General features: G+C 32.9%; 1 protein-coding gene across 7 annotated transcripts in view; it reads right to left on the reverse strand.

The window, feature by feature from the left end:
- LOC106874257 (pre-B-cell leukemia transcription factor 1) overlaps positions 1 to 20,567 on the reverse strand; it is a 468,039-nt gene that overhangs the window by 49,940 nt on the left and 397,532 nt on the right. For 5 of the 7 annotated variants that reach the window (XM_089362162.1, XM_052972374.2, XM_052972377.2 and 2 more), the window contains one exon: positions 462 to 2,337. The exons of the other annotated variants lie outside the window; for them this stretch is intronic. In XM_089362162.1, coding sequence (XP_089218288.1) covers positions 2,113 to 2,337 — 225 coding nt within the window. In that variant the 3' untranslated portion in view covers positions 462 to 2,112. Of the gene's footprint in view, positions 1 to 461; positions 2,338 to 20,567 lie in introns of those variants that run through there. 7 annotated transcript variants of the gene reach the window in all.

A 20,567-nucleotide genomic window follows, 5' to 3' on the forward strand; every position in this document is an offset into this window, starting at 1 on the left:
CTTTTTTCTAATACTCTAAGAATTCTGCCAGCTTGCTGCTTTGATAACAGTTATAATCCTCTCTACTATAGGTACAAGGACTGGAAATTTTGTGGTGGGGGAGAAGGGGATTAGTCAATTACATCATCCCAGTGATTAGCTTGTATTTATTTTATCAACCCTGAAAGAATGAAAAGCTAAAGTCAACCTAAGCAGTATCTGAACTCAGAATGTAAAGGCAAACAAAATTGCTGCTAAGCATTTTGTCCAGCATGCTAACGATTCTGCCAGCTTGCCACCTTAATAATAATGGCAACAACAATCGCAGTAGTAGTAGTAGTAGTAGTAGTAGTAGTAGTAGTTGTAGTAGTAAATTTTAAAATTTTTAAAATTGAAGAATTCCTGATTCCTTTATCCCAATGTAGTTTTCATAATCAGCAACAATAAAAAAAAAAAACAAAAAAAAACAACAACACTGCAAATAAAAGATATTAGTTTTGTATTCGATTTTTAGTTGGTACTATTCTTACAAAAAAAAAAGACCATGTGTGTGTGTGTATGCATGTATATATATATGTATATGTATGTACATATACACACACATATGTATATACACATACACACACATGCAAGTGCGGAAACCCTTGTAATGTTCAGTCCTGCCCACATTCAAAGTACAATTTAAATACTCCTCATTTAAACAGCACCACAAGACTAAATGCATATAGTCATTTTTTTTTGTAATGTACTCCAGTAGTTTTAAACTGTGCAGTAAAGTTCCAAAAATAGTTGCCTCCTCGTCTTCCAAGGGGCAGTTTTGTCTCTTTAATCATATATTTTAAAGGTTGCAGAAAGTGTTCTATGGTTGGCAGATGCATATCTTAAATGACAACTCCTTGTAGAATATATTTATTGTTGTTGGGGCAATATGTAGTTAGTTTGGGTTGCTTTGAGAATGAGTGGAGGGTTTTCTTCTGAAATGTGAGGAGGTTAAAAGAATGTTAAGTGATTCAGTGATAAATTAGTATGAGCAATGTCTTAATTGGTTTATTGGTAGACTGGTAGCACGGGAGACTGTGAAATTGAGGGAATGATGATCATGATAATAGTTTAATGAAAATGTTGGTAATGGAATTTTGCACTCACTCACATGCAAAGATGTGGATATATATGTGTGCGTGTATATATATACATACATACACATACACTATGCATATCTATGTATATATGTATGCACATATACTAAGTAAATATATATTTATATATTTAATATACGAGTATTTGTGTATGAATATATATATATATATATATATATATATGTATGCATATGTTTATGTGTGTATGTATGTATGTATGTGCAAGTGTGTATACATAACATTTTTGCATATATATAATATGTACATGTACCTTCATGAATATATAAAACGTGTATATGTCCATAGGTATATATATGTGTGGGTATGTATATATATAGACAGACACACACGTGTCTGTAAATGCATATATATATATATATATATATATATATATATATATGAACACACAAATACATAAATATAAAATACATATGTATGAATGTATGTATATATATATATATACATACATACATATATATATATGCACATACACATGCATATATAATATACCTATATGCACATATTATATTACTACATATATGTACGCATAAATATATGTAGGAAATACACACACACACACACACAGTACATAATATATGTTATGTATACATCTGTTGGTGAGGAGAATGGAAATCAGTAAAAGACTTGTGGATGTGTTGTCTAACAATGAAGATCTTGCTACTGTAAAGGAGTTCAACAAGAATTTGAGGGAAGAATAAAATGGGAATGACATTCTGCAAGTCAATATTCTTTTTTTCTTTTATTTTTTTGTCCAGTTCTGTTTTATTTAATTTTTTTTACTCTTTTTTTTTTCTTTCTTTTTCCATTTAAGAAATGTTTCTTAATAATTACCAATACCCCTCCCCTTTTTCCCTAAGAGTTAATGTATGTATATATAAATATGTATTTATTATATATATATATATATATATATACATACACATACATACAAACGCACATGCACACATACCCACACTCACACACACACACATCAATTTTATATTTTAGCTCGTTTCATCGGAGCTTCGTCAGTAGGAGTGTCGTAGCCATCACTGTCGTCCTCGTCTTCTTCGTCAAGTTGACGCATGAATGCAATGGAAGGATGATGCCCTGGTCCAGCCCATCCATCAGGGCTTTCTCCGTGTTTTCTAGTGTGACCATCTGTGTCCAGAGGAGAGCCAGATTGGCTGGTTCGGCCACCTCCAAGGGATTGGGGAGGTACCTACAATGAAAAGAGTGATGTGATATTTTACTCAGTCACGCTAACAGCCATCTGGGGGCTTTCTGAAATGTTTTTGTTTTTTTATTTTATTTTTTTTAATTGTTATTTTGACAGCCGAAAAAATATATAAAGGAATAAAAAAGTAAAAAAAAAAAAAATAACCAACTAAAGTGAAGGTCTTTTTATCTTCGTTTCTGTAATCAAATACAGTAATTAAAAATTTTGTATGACCACCTGAATGAAATTCTCTTTACGGAAATAGTTTAAGCTGAAATCAGTGATTATATTAAATTTGCTACTAGAACCGAACAATCTAGAGTTTGGATTTAAAAAAAAAATGAAAGTGAATGAAAAGAGAGAGTTGTATTTAAATTGTAGCTAGAAGTTAAGAATCTAAGATATTGCAGGGGTAAAAAAAAGTAAAAAAGTACATAGATATTTTTATATATCATGTATGTGTTTGCATTGTATATATATATATATATATATATATATATATATATATATATATATATATATATATACATACATGCACACACTTATGTCAATAATATATATATATTATATAAATGATATATTGTATGTGTGTATATACATATATCAGATAATTTTCATGAGACTATCTGTTTATCTATCTATATCCAATATACAAACATACATACATATGCATGTATAGGATATCCAGGTCAGCTCAATTTACTTAATAAAAAGAAACCTTAAAGTAAGACTTACCAGCTGAAAGACCTTAATTTTTTGATTATTTAATAGTGGTATGTATGCATGATTCTAAGCAGGGTTGGAGGGGCAAGCAGGGACGAACTTAGGTTTAGGTTTACTATTCATCTAACTTGATAAATAAAGGGGTTTCTGTCAGTGGTATTGGCTTGTTTCTTAACTTTTTTTTTTCTTCTTTTTTTTACTTTCTTTCACCTCTACATGACCTGGGTTGTTATATCACATCACTTTTTTCACAAGATCATACCCCAATCCCTTTCTGGCAGCATGACACTCAACTACAACCAATATAAAAAGGTAAAATATCATAGGACTCCTTTCTTTACTGGCTCTCAAATGCACTGGTTTTTTTGTCACCAGACTCATTAAGTTTCCTTCTTTCCTTCCTCTGGGAGATATAAAGCTAGAAGTTATCTTTGATAGCAAATTTCTTTATATACATCACACACACAGACATTTAGTCATAAATATATACACACATACAAATAAACACACACACACATTCATGCATATACAATATATATATATATATATATATATATATATATATATATATATATATATATATATATATATATTCATACTTTGCTTGCTCTCTGTCTCACTTTTTCTTTTACAATCCTTGATTTTCTTTCTGACTTTCTTTTTCTCCTTCTTTAGAGATATCTCCATGGAAAAGCAATTTAATGAGGAAATCAAAAGAAAAGAAGAGAGAAAGAAAAACAATTCATGTTTTAGAAAGACATTTCAGCTCCCAAACAAAAACAAAAACAAAAAAAAAAACACTTGACTCCCCTCCCCTCACCACACAAAAAAAACCCCAACAAAAAACAAATTGTCCATTAATCAGCCATTGACATTTCTCTTCAACAAACAAGGTTAAAGAAGAAACAAACAAATAATAAAGTAATAACATATAACAAGCTTCAGGGTAGTAGTACACCACGTATGAAGATTTAGAGAGAAATCCGCCTAACTAGCAATTGGTACCAACAAGATATTGTCAATGAATGTCTGAAATAATTAACTGATTACAAGCAATAGTAGAATTGTGTTGCATTTGCCTGTGTGTGCTACTCTTTCAAAGACAGAGCATAGAAGACAAAAATAAAGAGAAGAAAAAAATATGAAGTGCTTAAATGCAAGTAATGTTCTTTCCCATTGGAGATTGCTTCTAGCAACAGTCATTTAGCTTCAGGGTTACTGTCGTATGAGAGAAGTCTATGGGATTGCAAAAATGGAATACATATACATGTGAGTGTGTGTTTATGAAAGTATGTGATTGTATGTACAAAAACAAATGTATGCACTCTTTACCAATGTATGTTAAGACTGCATATCTAGTGATGAACAGGAGTTGTGGTGGAGTTGAAGTAAAGGAGAGTCAAGCCAGTATAGTGGTAATAGTAGTAGTAGTAGTAGACGAATTTTGATTTAAAGACTTGACAGGTAAAAAAGAAATCCTAGGTGGCAACAGGTGCTGAGTGAGGCTGTTGTTAGAAAGGGACTCATGGGAGGGGGAACAGGACAAGAACATGATGGTGGCCTGGTGAGGTGAACACCATTAGAGGAAGTGTTGGATAATGGGTAGAATGCAAGGAATAGTATTGAAGGATAGACAGTGTGTGTGTGTGCATGTATGTTAAGTAGGTGTAACTCTTGCTGTGTGGTTAAATAGTTCACTTCCCAACATGGAACCTTGGGTAAGTCTCTTCTACTAAAGGCCTAGGATGACTAAAGCCTTGTGAATGGATCTGGTAGATGGAAAGTAAAAGAAGCCTGTCATATAATATATATGTGTAGCTATAAATGTATCTGTGTGTGTATGTGTGATTGTGGGTAGAACTGAGAGAGCATCTTGGTGTCTTTTGCCACATGTTGCCTTAGTACACATTCCATCCCCATCCTGGCTGGCCACCAAGAAGAGTAACCAAGTAGCTATAAGGTCAGTGGGTAAGCACATAACGATGAGGATCTCTCCAGGTACTGATCACATCTGAAAGAAATTCTTAAGTGTAACAAAAAGGACAGACTCAAGTCAAATGAAACTAGGTATGTGTATATATGTATAATGAAAACAATGAACATAAAAAGAAAGAAAACAATGTAGGAGGGACAAGTTTTAACAAATGTTGTATTAGTTTAATGCTTAAAAAGAAGAAAGTGTTTCTGCAAAAATGAGATCCTAAAAGCATATCATTTTGTCTACAAATCCGTCCCTACCAAGCCCTCCCCACAATTATTCTTCCAAACAACCACTCCTCCATCATTCTTTTAACAACAGTACGATTTCCTCTGCTACTGTAATTATACAAGAGCATCCACTTTTGTGCCAGACAGTTTCCCCACTCATCTTAGAGCCACCACACCTTATCAAAATCATCCCATACCATTTTATTTTCCAATGATATTGGTCATGGATGCTCCTTACTTGTTTGTCACTCACTGTCCATGATCACCCTATATAGCTCTGATCTTCACCCCTGTCTCTGCACAAGCCTCCTTCCCGCATACATTTAACATCATCTTCCTGTTTCTCTACAATACACCCTAACGTTTTTGTACTCCTACTTCTGTACTTCTGACCCTCTCCTATTTTGTTTGTTTTTCCCCCCAATCTGAGATTATTTATTAATAATGTCCTCTGTTTAACAATTTACTGAATCCACCTATATCCCCATCTCTAACCATCTATCACTCTTCTCATACCCCTGGGAGCATACCTAGCCACACAACTCCTATTCTTCTGTCCCAATACTCTTAAACCTTGAGGTTATGTCTGTCATTTCAGCATGAACCACTTTTGTTATCACTTTCAAAACTGCAACAGCCATGTATGTTCTCTTCAGCAAGACACCTGTTCATATACCTCTCTCATAATCTTACCTCTCAACATTAGGCCTAAAGTCACCTGTTTCTATACTAAACATCCAATTAGTCAAGGGATCTTGCATTGCGAGTTAGTTGTCAATGACACTGGTGCCAGTGGTATGAGAGAATATCTAGTACATGCTGTAAAGTGGTTGGCATTAAAAGGCCATGCCAAAGCAGACAATGAAGTTCAGTGCAGTCCTCTGACCTGCCGAATCTTGTCACACCATCCAATCCATGTCAGCATGGAAAGACATAAAATGATGAAGATATAAACAGGGATATATGTACACATAGATAGGGTTGTAATCCAAGCTTTCTATTTTTTCTTTACTCTCCCCTCTATCCATCTATAGGACTCGTGATAACTGACTATAGCAAATGAAACACGTATTGGTAAATAAATACCAAAACTTCTTTCCAATCTCCTGTTCTGATACCCGTATACATATATATGCAAATACACAGATATATATATATATATAAGGATACACACACACACACATATATATATAGCTAGATATATGAATAGATGTGTGTGTGTGTGTGTGTGTGTGTGTGTGTGTGTGTGTGTGTGTGTGTGTATACATATGGAATACACACAGCTTTCCCAATATATGTAAGTATATATATATATCCAAAAACACACATTTACATTTATAAATGTATGTATCCAGTAAAGAATCTTGGTGATGCTGCAAGACTTAATACAATCTACAAGTGGGCTGTAAAAGACAATTTGCAATTTGCAATTTATCCCTGGAAAATTCTAACCTCTTTATCATCAGTCTGCTAACACGCCACAGTGAGGATCACACTTGACCTGAAGTGATTCTAATTTCAGATTTGCAATCACTACATGACCTTGTGATTGAGGACACATCTTTTCATGTACACATTACTAAGACTGTAACAATTTGCAGAAAGATGGTGAGATAGAACTGGAGATTGTTCAGTAACCGAGAGAGCAGGAAATCTTGCTGGTTTTGTAGAAAACATTTGTCCGCAGACACCTAGACTACTACCCACAACTATGCTCACCAATCAGTACTAAACTAACAGCTGGTCTAGGTTGAAACAATGCTATGAAACTTTATGAAGATTGCCTCAATGTACCAGCTAAGCAACTAGGAAAGACTGAAAGCATTAAAACTCTACTCCTTGGAGAGAAATCAGGAAAGATATACAGTGGTCTAAACATGTATGATCCTAGAAGAGCCCATGCCAAACTTCGGTATGGAAAACCATACCAATCTCTGAAGAAGTCATCACTGTATAGACCCAAAGGTCAATGCAAAAATCAGTAACACTAAGTTAATGAGACCTTGCTAATGAAAATGAGATGTCTACATGGAGTAGATAAAGATGTACTCAAGAAGGACCTAGATAATGCTTTATCTCCAATTTCAAATCAATCAATATTATACCAAATATTGCAACTGAACGCTGCAACATTAAACTCTTTAGGGATCCAGCATTGCCACAGCCTTTGAGTTGAAGCTCATAAAAAAGTATATAATGCATCAGCTTTGAATAAATGAAGGATACATTTATCATTTATTCAAAGCCAGGTAGAGTAAGACAGAGAAGCTTCTGCTTCAAAACGAGTATATTAAGTCTAGCATATGTATCAAATAGTTTTTCTTCCACCTGTATATCTAATCACACACACACACATATATATATATATATATATATATATATATATATATATATATATATATATATATATATATATATATATTTATTCTAATCCTGAAAAGAAAACAGTGGATAAAGTGAAAAAAAAAAAATTAATTTGTATCAAAAAACAAACTAATGAAAAGAAAAAAAAAGATTTTTAATGATCACTAATATGAAGAATTTTCCTTTCAATATGACAACAAAACAGATTTTATATAAGACCATCATCATCATCAAGACTGATATTACCATAATTATCAAAATGTTAAATAATAGCAAATTGACGGATCATTGTTGAGCTGTAAGAGTAGAAATTATTGCCAGTAATTTCTATTTCAAAAATGGAAAGGTAGCCTCTTTTCCTTTTATTCTAAATGAAATAAACAAGAGAGAGAGAGAGAGAGAGAGAGAGAGAGAGAGAGAGAGAGACAGAGAGCATGTGTAGAGGTGTCTAGTATGGTATATCTTGAAAATGAATGCATGGAAATGACATGCCACTATGTATAAAGGTATCCAATTGTGATTCTGTTCTGACCCAGCCATTATGGAATTCTTTAAACCTTTTGATTCCAAACCCACCTGAGACTGCCCTTGGATTTATGATACAAAATTCCACTTTTTAAGTGAACTAAATTATAACTTTCCATCAAAATTTCATGTTAATTCATGTTTTAAACATCAGCTTAACAATGACAAAATTACTTTATTAAATTCTGCATTATCTTCAAAATTAAGTAAAACAAAAGTAGTCTATTTCAACAGGAATAGAGTAATGAATGAATGAATTGTCTTCATGGCATTTTTGCTTTTGTTCTTGAGCCAAAGGAAAAAAAAAAGATTTTGCATAAACTACATACAATATAATTAACAACTGTCTGCATGATAGCTGTTGTTCATCACCAGGTTGACCCCATATTTAATAAAAAAATTTTTTAATACATATTATGAAGATCCTAAAATTTCTAGTCTTAAGTAATTATATATAGTGCCATTTCACCCTTATTAGAAATCGTCAGCATGACATAACTCAAGGTAAATGAATTGAATATTTTATGAACTGTGTTATTTCTTAAAGATGAGAAATAATTTGTCTGGAGGATGTTTCTGGAATGTGTTGTTTTTCATATTTTTGTTTTTATTTTACTGATAAATCAGAAAAACATGGCTATATTTGTCGCTACCTGATGCAACATTTCAATGAGAGATGGTTGGTAAAAAAAAAAAAAAAAAAAAAAAAATCAAACACCATTTACAATGTGTTATGCACTACATTAATGCAGAACTTCAAGAGAGAAAGATAGTTTTTAATGAATATTTACAAATGTTAGTTTTTCTTATTTAGCTGTGATTATAAATGTAATAATATTGAATATGTCTTAATGAAACATTGGCAGTGTACAAAATGATTTGAAAAAGATTATTTGTATGCAATAAAGATATATGTTCTAAGGTATAAGTGTATGTTATACATATGAGATTGTAATCATATGTAATTAAGTTCAGATATCAACGCATATATATTTATACACATGTATCACTACATACATCATCACATACCATGAGCACACACACAAACAAGCAAGCACAAACACTGCTCATTTCACCACATTACACACACATTTTACTGGTATCAGTCTCTGCAATGCAGTTATTGTGGGGCATTGATTTCATTGATTATATCAATCCCAATATTTTTTTCTTATTGTATTGTTATCCATTTATCAAACAGATATCATTAGTGATATCAAAAGATATCTTTTGATATTAGTGATATCAAAAGATATCTGACTGAGGGCACATGGCTTAGTGGTTAGGCTGTTGCACCCATGATCATGAGATCGTGGTTTCAATTTCTGGGCTGGGTGGTGCACTGTGTTCTTGAGCAAAACACCTCATATCAGTTTGCTCTGTGATCACTAACACCTGATGTGTTACACATCATGCACCTGTACAGGCAATGTCAATTTGATGGAGGGAGCAAGCTACTGTACAGCACAAGCATCTGATCACTATAAACAAATAATCTGTGCAGGCTGTTCAGCAAGAAATTGCAGAACATTTATTGTTATCAAATAAGTAAGCATGTATGTGAGTGTAGTGATAATCATACAAAGGATATATAGGCTATATTATCTTGTGGTTTGAGTTGGTTAAAGCAGGGGCTAAAATGCTTGGGGAAAAATACCTAAAACATATTTCAAACTGAACACAATTTGAATTAACCACTTGGTCTGGTTTACCATTTCTATTAACGGTTCTTTAACAAGCATATAAATGTGTATGTAATAAGGTAGATGTGAATATAGTTATATGGATACACTTATGTCCGTGTCTGTAGTCACCTGCCTATATCGATCATATATATACGAAAATAGTCTTAGAACTGTGCATAGACACATTTGCAATAATTTAACTGTCTATACAGCAACTCTAAGTGAATATAACATGCAATTTAAACAAATTACTTAAAAAAAAAAAAAGAGAAAAAAAATCACGTAAAATTATTTTGGTTTGGAAGAAACCAAAACTGATTATGCTAATAGTTGTTGCTGAACATTGCAAAGAAGAGAGGGATGTGTGTGTGTGTGTGTGTGTGTGTGTGTGTGTGTGTGTGTGTATGAAGACAGATAGCTATATTCTTTTACAAATTCCTGTCATTGGACTAAGGCTATGCTGAGACATTGCCTTCAAGTATGTTAGTCAGAATATATGGGAATGAGTATTTTGGGGAGAGAGAGAGAGACTGTGTGAGTGTGTATATGTGAGAGAGAAAGGAGAAAAGAAGTTATAAAAACGTGATGTCAGAACCTAAAGATAATCCTTAAGAGATATTTAGGATAATGTGAAATGGTTAAATTTATAACTGAGTTTCAAAGATAGAAAGGAGAGAAGTGGAAGAGAAAGAGAGAGAGAGAGAGAGAGAGAGAGAGAGAGAGAGAGAGAGAGAGAGAGAGTAGTACATACAAAATAAGGATAGGGCGAAGTTTCTGACAAACACATACATACAAATATATATATATATATAGTGAAAGAAAATATCCACATGAAAAATATATTCTTCACAACAGCAATTCCATGCTGGAGCCGAAAAGACCAAATGGTGAAAATACAAAGATGAAAGGTCCCAGACTGTCCCCTATGTGTATGTGTGTGTGTTTGGTATTGAGTGACATAGAGAATGTGGTGAGTTACAACCAAGGAAAGGGCACTGGCGAATCTCTGCTATATGTTTACAGACATTATTTGTATGCACAAAAACACACATGTACCCATTTTTGTATCTTTCTCTCTCTCTCTCTCTCTCTCTCACACACACACACACAGTCCCTATTCTATGTGTTAGTATGCATTCTATATTTCTGCACACACAAAATCACACATGCACCAACTGTTCTATCATCATTCATCACACACAATCACTCATGCACATATGCATATGCACACACATTCAGAAACACATATGCATACTTAAAAGCATTAGCACACACACACACACGCACACACATAAAGATTGTGTACATGTAAAGGCTAACACCAGACCAGAACATGCAAATAACAGCTGCGCTCAATACTGTCCCTGCAAACTCATTTCAGAAAAACGGCGGTAGAAAAACTGTTCCTGCAATACTGAAAGACATCAATCAATAATGCCACACCAGCACAACGCCACCACCATAATCACCACAAGTAGCAGCAGCAGCAGCAGACAAAACCATCCTGAGCTGCTGTTACAAGGTTGGTAGTGGAGGTTGCAGTGATTGTGGTGGTAGGTGATATGATATGAGAGAGGGGGGGAAGGAAGGAGAAAGAGAGAGAGAGAGAGAGAGAGAGAGAGAGAGAGAGAGAGAGAGAGAGAGAGAGAGAGGAGCAGAAAAAAAAGTAAATGAATAAATAAAACAGTATGAAATAAGAAATAGAAACAAAACAAAAGAAAGAGTGTTTCTTTCCTGATATAATTCAAAACAGATAAATCAACAAAAACAATGACAAAAATATCTAGTTTTACAAAACAAAATATAAAAAAAAAAAACCCCCATAAAATAAAAATTTAAAATTTAGAAGAAAAAAAATATAAAGAACAAAAGGGAAGAAAATAAAGAAAAGAAAGGTTTTCCGAAATTGAGGCGAAAACAACCAAATCTTGGAACAAAAATTCTTTATTCCAAGGAAGGAGTGATACAACAGCCACACAAGTTTATTCTTGGGAATATTTGCAATTTGTCAATGCCATAATGCTAAATGGAACTATGCTTGAAATGTTAGTGCCATCACCACCACCATAATAATAATAATAATGATGATAATAATGATTAATAATAATAATAATAATGGTAATCATAATAAGTCGTGTTGATTAAAAATGATAAACAAAAAAAATTAAATAAAATTGAAAAAAAAAAATGAAGAGCAAAAGAGTTGGTTTTTTTTTTGTTTTGATTGGTTAAATATAGGAAGGAAAAAAGATATACTAGAGACAGATATGATTCGCTTAAATGTAATACACGACTTCATGCATTACAAGAAAAGAGAGGGGGGGAAAAAATTTGGAGACAGTTTTGGTACAAGTGTTTTAGAGATTTTTAAGTTTTAAAGTGGACCATTAGTGTTTGGTTCTTGTGAGCACAGCAGTGCTGTAAATTTAGGGTTTGAAAATAACCCCCACTCCACCAAAAAAATCAACCAAATAGAATGTGGATTGAATGAGAACAATTATTTATTATTATTATCATTATTAAGGTGGTGAGCTGGCAGAATTGTTAGCACATCGGGCAAAATGCTTAGCAGCATATTTTGTCTGTCTGTCTGCACATTCTGAGTTCAAATTCTGCCAAAGTCAACTTTGCTTTTCATCCTTTCAGGGTTGATAAATTTAGTACCAGTGAAACACTGGGGTCAATGTAATTGACTGATCCTCTCTTCCAAAATTTCAGGCCTTGTGCCTATAGTGGAAAGGATTATTATTATTATTAAGGTGGTGAGCTGGCAGAATTGTTAGCACACTGGGCAAAATGCTTAGTGGCATTTCATTCGTCTTTACATTTGGAGTTCAAATTCTACCGAGGACAACTTTGTCTTTCATCTTTTTGGAGGTCAATAAATTAAGTGCCAATCAAGTACTGGGGTTGATGTAATGGACTTATCCTCCACTCCAAATGGTTGCCCTTGTGGCAAAATTTGAAATTATTATTATTCACTACAAGGAAGTTATAAGAGTAGGGTTGAAGGAGTAATTACAAACTGGTATGAATGGCTTTGAACACACAAAACTGTGTTTAACAGCAGGCAATAAGAATACAAATTGTTGAGAGATGAATTCCTTTCTTTATCTTGGAAATTTATGATATCTACAGTAAAAATGATTTTCAGGTGGAAGAGAGAGATAAAAAGAAGTCCATAAAGATACAAAAAGTAAATATAGATTCTGTGGTTAATGGAATATTTCTATAGTTAGCCACTACTGGACAATTTACCTTGTAGGTATTATTATATTGTTTAATTCCAGATCATCTCTAATCAAGTCAATTTCTGATTATAGGAGATTGCAGTTTTCAAATGTAATTCATTGAGGACTATTTTATCTAATATATCATTTTGTTTTTAGCAGCAAGTTCTGGCTGCTACTTCTAGCATGTTGAGTGACCATGTAGAAACTCCATTGTTGGTTCAGTGTATATTCATATTATTGGATAAATATTAAAAATAATAAAATTGAAGAAATAACAGAATAATACAGTAAGGTGTAGTTTAGCAGGAACATTAAGATTTGTGCGAAATATACGGCTTTCTGTGAGACATTATTGATTGTTAAACAACTAAAATAGTCTATAGCTAACAAGGCCCTGTTTCCATTAGTGAGCAATATATCTTCTTGTTTTTCCTCTTCTAAAGTTGTATGCTACAATGGTGCTACAGAATAGCAGCTGCATCAGGTGTTGTCCATCTTCAATTCCACAAGCTACAACTTCAGAAAGCATGCTGTTTGCAAACATATTCTACCGTAAAGCAATGGTTGGCATGGTAGCTGCTATAGTTCTGTCAATTTGCCATATTGCAGAGTTGATAAATGTGGACTTCACTTTTATTATCATGTTAGCAAGCATCTTTAGCTGTGTGAGTGAACAAACTGTATAAAAATTTACAACAGCAACTGCAGTGTTTGTAGTAGCAACAGCATTACAGTTGGACAGAAATGAGACATCGAAAACGTGAAGAACTGAAGCCAGTCAATTTAGAAAAGGGGGGGGGGGGAAATACCAATTGCACACATATTTACACATACACACAAAATGCAGCCAGCTACAAATTTTTTGCTAGATCTGAAAGAATAACTGATGAAGGAAATTTATGGTTCAGTTGCACAGCTAAACCCTGATAGTCATTAAATTTGGTTCAAGTTCTGAGTGGTTTAATTAGACAGTCAAATAATGCTTCATCAGTAAAGATATTAGGGAAATGATAATGATTGAAGAACTTCCAAGAACTAAAGATTGTAAAACAGCAAAGTTCTTTGTTAGTGAAAATAATATGAGCAAAAAAAACCCTAAATAACTAGCAATTAACTGATGCCAACAAAGGTACTTTTATTTTTTAAGAAGATTATTTATCAGAAGAGCTGATTTGCTTAAAAACTGGCAAAGATGTATTTTAATCAAGTAAAGATAGCACATAATTTGAAACTGTTATTTAATGAGTCAATCTTAAAATGTTCACTTCCAACAGTCATTATAAGAAACTTCACAAAAAAATTTGAAACAAGTACCTTGAAACTAAAGTAATAAATAAAACTTTAGCGTCAAATTTTAGGAGAGTTGTAGACTTGGTATTATAGAATTGTATAATAATACATTTAGTTTTGATGAAAATGTTTGCATAATACAATTTAGATTCTTTTATTATATTGCTATTAGTATTATGAATTCTTTCGCTGTATTTCCATGTTTCTTAGGCTTTTCTGTTTTTAGTTAAATCAGCAGATTATGTTAGTTCATAAAAGGAAACAAGAGGGTACATTCACTTTAGTTTTAATGCAGTTGTTTGAAATAAAGGAACAGGGGACTGAAAACAATTTGGGAAGATTTTGTAGAAAAATATTATGTTTTTTAATAAATAAAAACTATTTGATTAATTTTATTTTTTGATAATATTATGGTGCAAATTCTGATAATACATTATCTCACATTTTCTCAAGAGAATTATCTGATATCTAAGAAACTACAATGAAATTTCGAACAGAAAAGAATATGGGAATGACGGACGAAGGCAAGTCGGGCAAAATATCACATAAAATATTTCATGTAACCAGACTCTAATGTGGTTAGAATGGCAAGAAAACGGTTCCTGAATACCTAAAACCAAAAAACAACAACAGATCATGTTAGGGTGACTTCTAAAAGATTTTGGACAGAAACTGTTTTCTGTTCAATATTGCAAAAATTCAAATCTGCAGACCAGTTCAAACTCTTACATAAGAATACATAAACATAAAAGAGAAAAATAATTTGTTGAATTACTTGGAAATGTCCAATACATTGAACTAATATGAACTAAATTAACTGAATTCAAGTACCACAAATTTTTAAGAGAACAGCATTAATTCTTGCAAACTTCTCTTTGAACAGAACGATTTGTTGCTGCATAAGAAGCATAAGACTACGTACAATGTAATGGTTTTGGCATAGCTTAGTACTTTTTGTTAAAACAGCTAATGGCAAGAAAGAAGCAAGTCAAATTTGATGATAAAAAAATAAATTTCTGTCAATACAACGTAAATGGAAACACACAGAGAATTAATCTACAAGGGAGTGAAAGTTATTATAAAAAATAAGTAAAGATACTATCAAGAATTCAAGCATAAAATGGAATGATCATAAATCATTTAAGATATATGAAATATCACATAAAATACTCCTTTAAAAAGTATATTACATTAGACTTATAAACCCCGCATCTCTCTATCTCTCTACATACATACAAGCATACACACACACACACACACACACACACACATATATATGAACATATAAATACATGTGTGTGTGTGTGTGTAAATGTGTATGCATATATATATATTTCTGAATGTATGTAAAAGAGAGAGGGAGAGAGCAAAGTTTGATGACAGAATTAATACAACATTGACAGCATAGTGCTACTTTAGAATAATACGTAAAGTAGCAGGAGCATTTCAAGTAATTCTTTGAAATGCTCCTGAAATGATTTATAATAAATAATATATAATTAGTATATTTAGCGGGTAGAAAAAAAAATTAATTTGAATAATTTCTAATTTGCAATCTGAGTAGCAGCAGCAGCAATAATGATAGCATCAAGTTAATAAAGGAACCTGTACATGGTGACTTGACCTGCTAAAAAACAGCAGCCAAGTCTCCCTCAAATCATACTCTACTACCTTAAGAAGAGAACACTCATGCATGAGTAGATACTCATGAAAAGAATGGGAGAATCTAAGCTGGAATGCCTTTTTGAATCATAAGCCTGCTCAATGAAGCTTGGCCAAAGCTGAACAACAACTGCTGTAGTAACTATTTATTTGTTATTCTGATTCTTGTTTCACTATTAAATTGGCAATTAACATTAATGATAGGAATGAATTTTTGTAGTAAGAGCTTTAAAAAACTCTTCAAACAAATCTTGAATTCCAAACTGGACACCACTTTGTAGAGAAAAACTGAATACTATCTGTGCATAAAATGTATTTAACTAACTTCAAAGTTTTATGGAATTGTTAAAAAAAAAATGAAAGCAATTAAAAAAATAAATAAAAGATTGGTTAGGTAAAAATAGAAACTAATATTGATTTTATTCATTGGTACAAAAGTCAGAACTGGCAAAGATCAAGCAGACATTATCCACAAGTCACAGAGACACCGTTTCTTCTCTTTCTGTCTTCTATAGTTACTATAGTGACCACCACTCCTCTGAACTAGGTAGTTGCATACCCTGTTATCACCTCAAAGTTGCTACAAATGCTGAAACCCATAATCTTGTCAAACCTACATCATAAAGACAAGGATTTATTTCTAGAGCCAAAATCAGATACTGATCCTCCAAAAAAATACAAGTAAAATCCACATTGGAGTACAGCGCACATCTAGAATATATTGCTGTTTGCTGCTATACATGCACATATCCTAGCATGAGAAAATGAAAAGGTTATTCAACTAATTAGAAAAAATTCAGTCAACTTCAGGCTTCTGCTGTCTCACAAACATGCTGTTTCTTTTCTCTGCTCCATTCATTGAGATCTTTTTTGTTAACTTTCTTATAACCCATGATACATTTTTGTGAATGTGTAAAATAGAAATTAAGAAAAAAAAAAAAGAATCCCTAAAAACTGTTAAAAGTAAAAGAGAGTGAACAAACATTGCAGATTATTCAAACATAAACACACAAATATAGGGTTAAGAAGTTACTTCACAACCACATGAGCTATCTTATGGAATTTGGTAGACAAAGTTGTTTGGAAGCTCATCATGAGTGGGTGTCTTTTATTGTTGTATATCTTAAAGATGTAACCATCAACTAGAAAACTACACATGTATATATGTATGTATATGTGTGAGTGTGTATGCACATGTGTTTATGTATGTGTGTAACTAGAAACACCTTAGTTCTTTTCAGAAGGTTTTAATATTGTGTCTGCACCAAAGTACACAGTGATTCCCTTATCATGCATACACACTATTGCAAGTGCAGTAAATAAGTGTTTGACCAATTGGAAACCTGAAGCCAATGATGCTTTTGTTCATCAATTGTGATAATAAATGATAAATGACAACTACTAAATCCATGTCTTTTGTTTTATTCTCTCCTCATGAAATTCCTATTTACAAGTAAATACAAAGGTGTCGAAAAATTATAAAGTTCTTGCAAAGAGGAAACAATACTTTAAAGATCCACCTCTTGTTCTCTCTTTCATACAGACATACAACACAAAAGTACCCCCCCACCAAAAAAAAAAAAAAAAAAATCTGGTTTCACACTGAAAACCCCCAAAAAGAAACAAATTTATTAATAAAAAAAAACAAAAAAAAAACTGGAGATCGATAATGTTCATAGGCAGATAAAAGTATTTTAAGATGTGTGAGTGTGTATTAATTTAGTAGCAGATAAATAATAAAGCTGCCTATTCACAATAACATTTCTAACTAGAAACTGAAGAGTCATTTTCAAGTCATAATATCAATGAAAGATATTTTTATCCTCCTTTGAAAATGTAGCAACCATTCTAAAAATAAAACTGGCCATCTTAAAAGCTAGCTTGTTACACACAAATGGTCCAGGGATTTTATTATTATTATTACTACTACTTTTTATATTTATATATTTTTTTTTTTGCAAGAAATATATTACAACTAACTGAATGGTTCATTTTCCATTGTAACTGGCCAAGACCAACACATCTCTCTCTCCTGCTTCCTTTGTAAAGTCTTTCTGGCTGTCCGTCTGTTTCTATTATTCAAACCAGTCACAAAGGCAGCATTGCTGAGCATTCTAATTCCCGAGAAAATATTCTTTCAAAAGAGAATGCATATTATTTAATTAAATTTTTTTTATAAAGCGGATACAGGGAGAGGGTGTGTTCAAATGTATCTCTGGATTATTCATACAACATTCCTGGCAATAAAAGCCATAATTCTCTTGAAATCTACCTTCTGTTTTGGTATTTGAGTAGAAGCAATAACAAAAGACAAAAGTTTTGGTTAGCCATTATTTGAATATGAAGAATTGCAAGTGAAGTATTAAAACCTTCACAACGAACATGTATGATATATGAATAAACTGACTTGTTTTGTTTTTCAACTAGAGAGAACATCATTTAGAAAAGCTTGTGGTTTAAGAAAAAAATCTACTTGCAATTACATAATTCTGGGTCCAATTCTACTATGCAGCACCTTGGAAAAGTTTCTTTATTAAAGCCTCTAGCTGGGAAAAACCTTGCGAGTGAAAGTGGATAGATGGAATCTGTACAGAGACCCAGTGGATGTTAAACTGTGCATCTTCTTGTTTCACCAAACTTAACGTCACACTTGGCTCTTGAGTAGATTTAGCAAAGCACATACTGAAGCTACGAGTATTTGGACCAGGTTTTCTGCTTGAGAACAATGTAGAAGTTGTAGTCTCATTCTGCACCTTCTCCTAACCGTTCTTAGAGGGCCTGCAAAACATCATGGGCTGATCTTCCACTGCTAAAGTGACCAGCTGGAAAGTCATTCTACCAGACATATGTGAGTGTGTGTGTGAGCGCACATGGGTATAGTCGTGTCATTAAGTGTATGTGAGGGTGTTGTTTATTGGCTAGTTGTTGTAGAAGACATAGTATAATTGACTCAACTCACCCTAGAAATATTCTCAATGTATTCTTTATTGATACTGCTTCTCACAAGTTAAAAACAAACATGAAACATGTAAGACTTGAGTTCAGAATTCAGATGGAGAAAATTAAATACAACTTCAGGCATTTTGTAGGAATAGGAAAATGTGAGAATAATCTAATACTTTTTTATTTCTGCAGAATTACAGAAAGGGATTTATTTATACTGCAATATGTATTTTGCATATACAATTTGTGACCAATTTACTGGTCCAAATTTTCAGACTAACTATTCTGTGATATCAGCTTTTAAGGATTTTAGTCATTTATATTGACTTTACTTAATCTAGTGATTATCAATTTGTTTACCAAATGGTTAAGGCAGTGTTTATTGGTGTAAAGAGATACACCGTTTTATACACATACACAAACACACATAATATATGGTTCAAAAATCAAATAAACACAAAGACGAGGTGAAAACAATAAACAGAGTGTATTGAGCTTATGCTTAGGAAAACTGGAAGAAGTCTTTAACATTTCAAACCTATGCTCTTCTACAAAAAGGATAGAATGACAAAAGAAGAAAGATGGACAGAAAATAAACAAAACAAATATGTTTGAATTAAATGGTCACTGCATGTGTGCATATGCACACACAACAGGCTTCTACACAATATCTATCTTGTAAGTTTTAATTCATAAGGTATACCATATTGGTCAACTTCATGCTATGGTATAAGACACCCAAACTGATGTACATAACAGCATTGATCTTGGAACCAAGTGGCTGCAAAGTAAACTTCTTCGCTATGTGCACCCATTATGTGTTATGTGTCAGATAAAATAATCATTCGAACATAGTGAGTGATTATAGTTTGAGGAGTGGCTGGCTTGTAAAATCAAAATGTTTATGGTCTAAATCTCTCTCCCTCTCTCTCTTTCTTTCTCTCTGAATTGCACTATGCAGCAAACAACTGCAGTCAGCAGCAGAAGCAAAGAAGATGTGTAGCATTTGGCATTTTTCATTTTCATATGCATGAAGAGATGATTAGATCTGAAAGTGAGTCATGATCATTTATTAGGTGTTGAAAGGCAAAACACTTTCTCTCTCTCTCTCTCTTTTTTTTTCCCAGCCTTTCTTCTGTTGAGCAACCATCATCACAACCATCACCACCATTTGCTGCTGATTATAATCTGATTCATCAGTTGAAAACAGAAACTCACAGAGCCATCTTGAAAGAAGAGATTGACCCTTTTGATCCCCACCACCACTACCATCCTTCTCCTCCTCATCATCATCAGCAACAGCAGTAACATACACATGACTCTGAACGTTATTGAAAGGTATCATCTAAAAAGTAGCCTAGATGCTTTAAAGTTCTTATATTTGTAATAGATATCTAAATATGGCAATGAGGATGAACACACGGTGATGATGATGATGATGATGATGATGATAATAAAGAAAGGAAACTAGGAGAGAAATGCCAAGGAGAAAGCAACTGTTAAGAAGACTGTATCTTCTTGTAGATGTTGTTTAGTTCCAGGTATTCCTGTGTAGACCAATGACAAAAGCATTCCAGCCATGACCGTCCAGTTTATTTCC

The sequence above is a fragment of the Octopus bimaculoides genome, chromosome 1 (assembly GCF_046866305.1).
Source record: "Octopus bimaculoides isolate indiv1 chromosome 1, ASM4686630v1, whole genome shotgun sequence".
Taxonomy (NCBI): domain Eukaryota; kingdom Metazoa; phylum Mollusca; class Cephalopoda; order Octopoda; family Octopodidae; genus Octopus; species Octopus bimaculoides.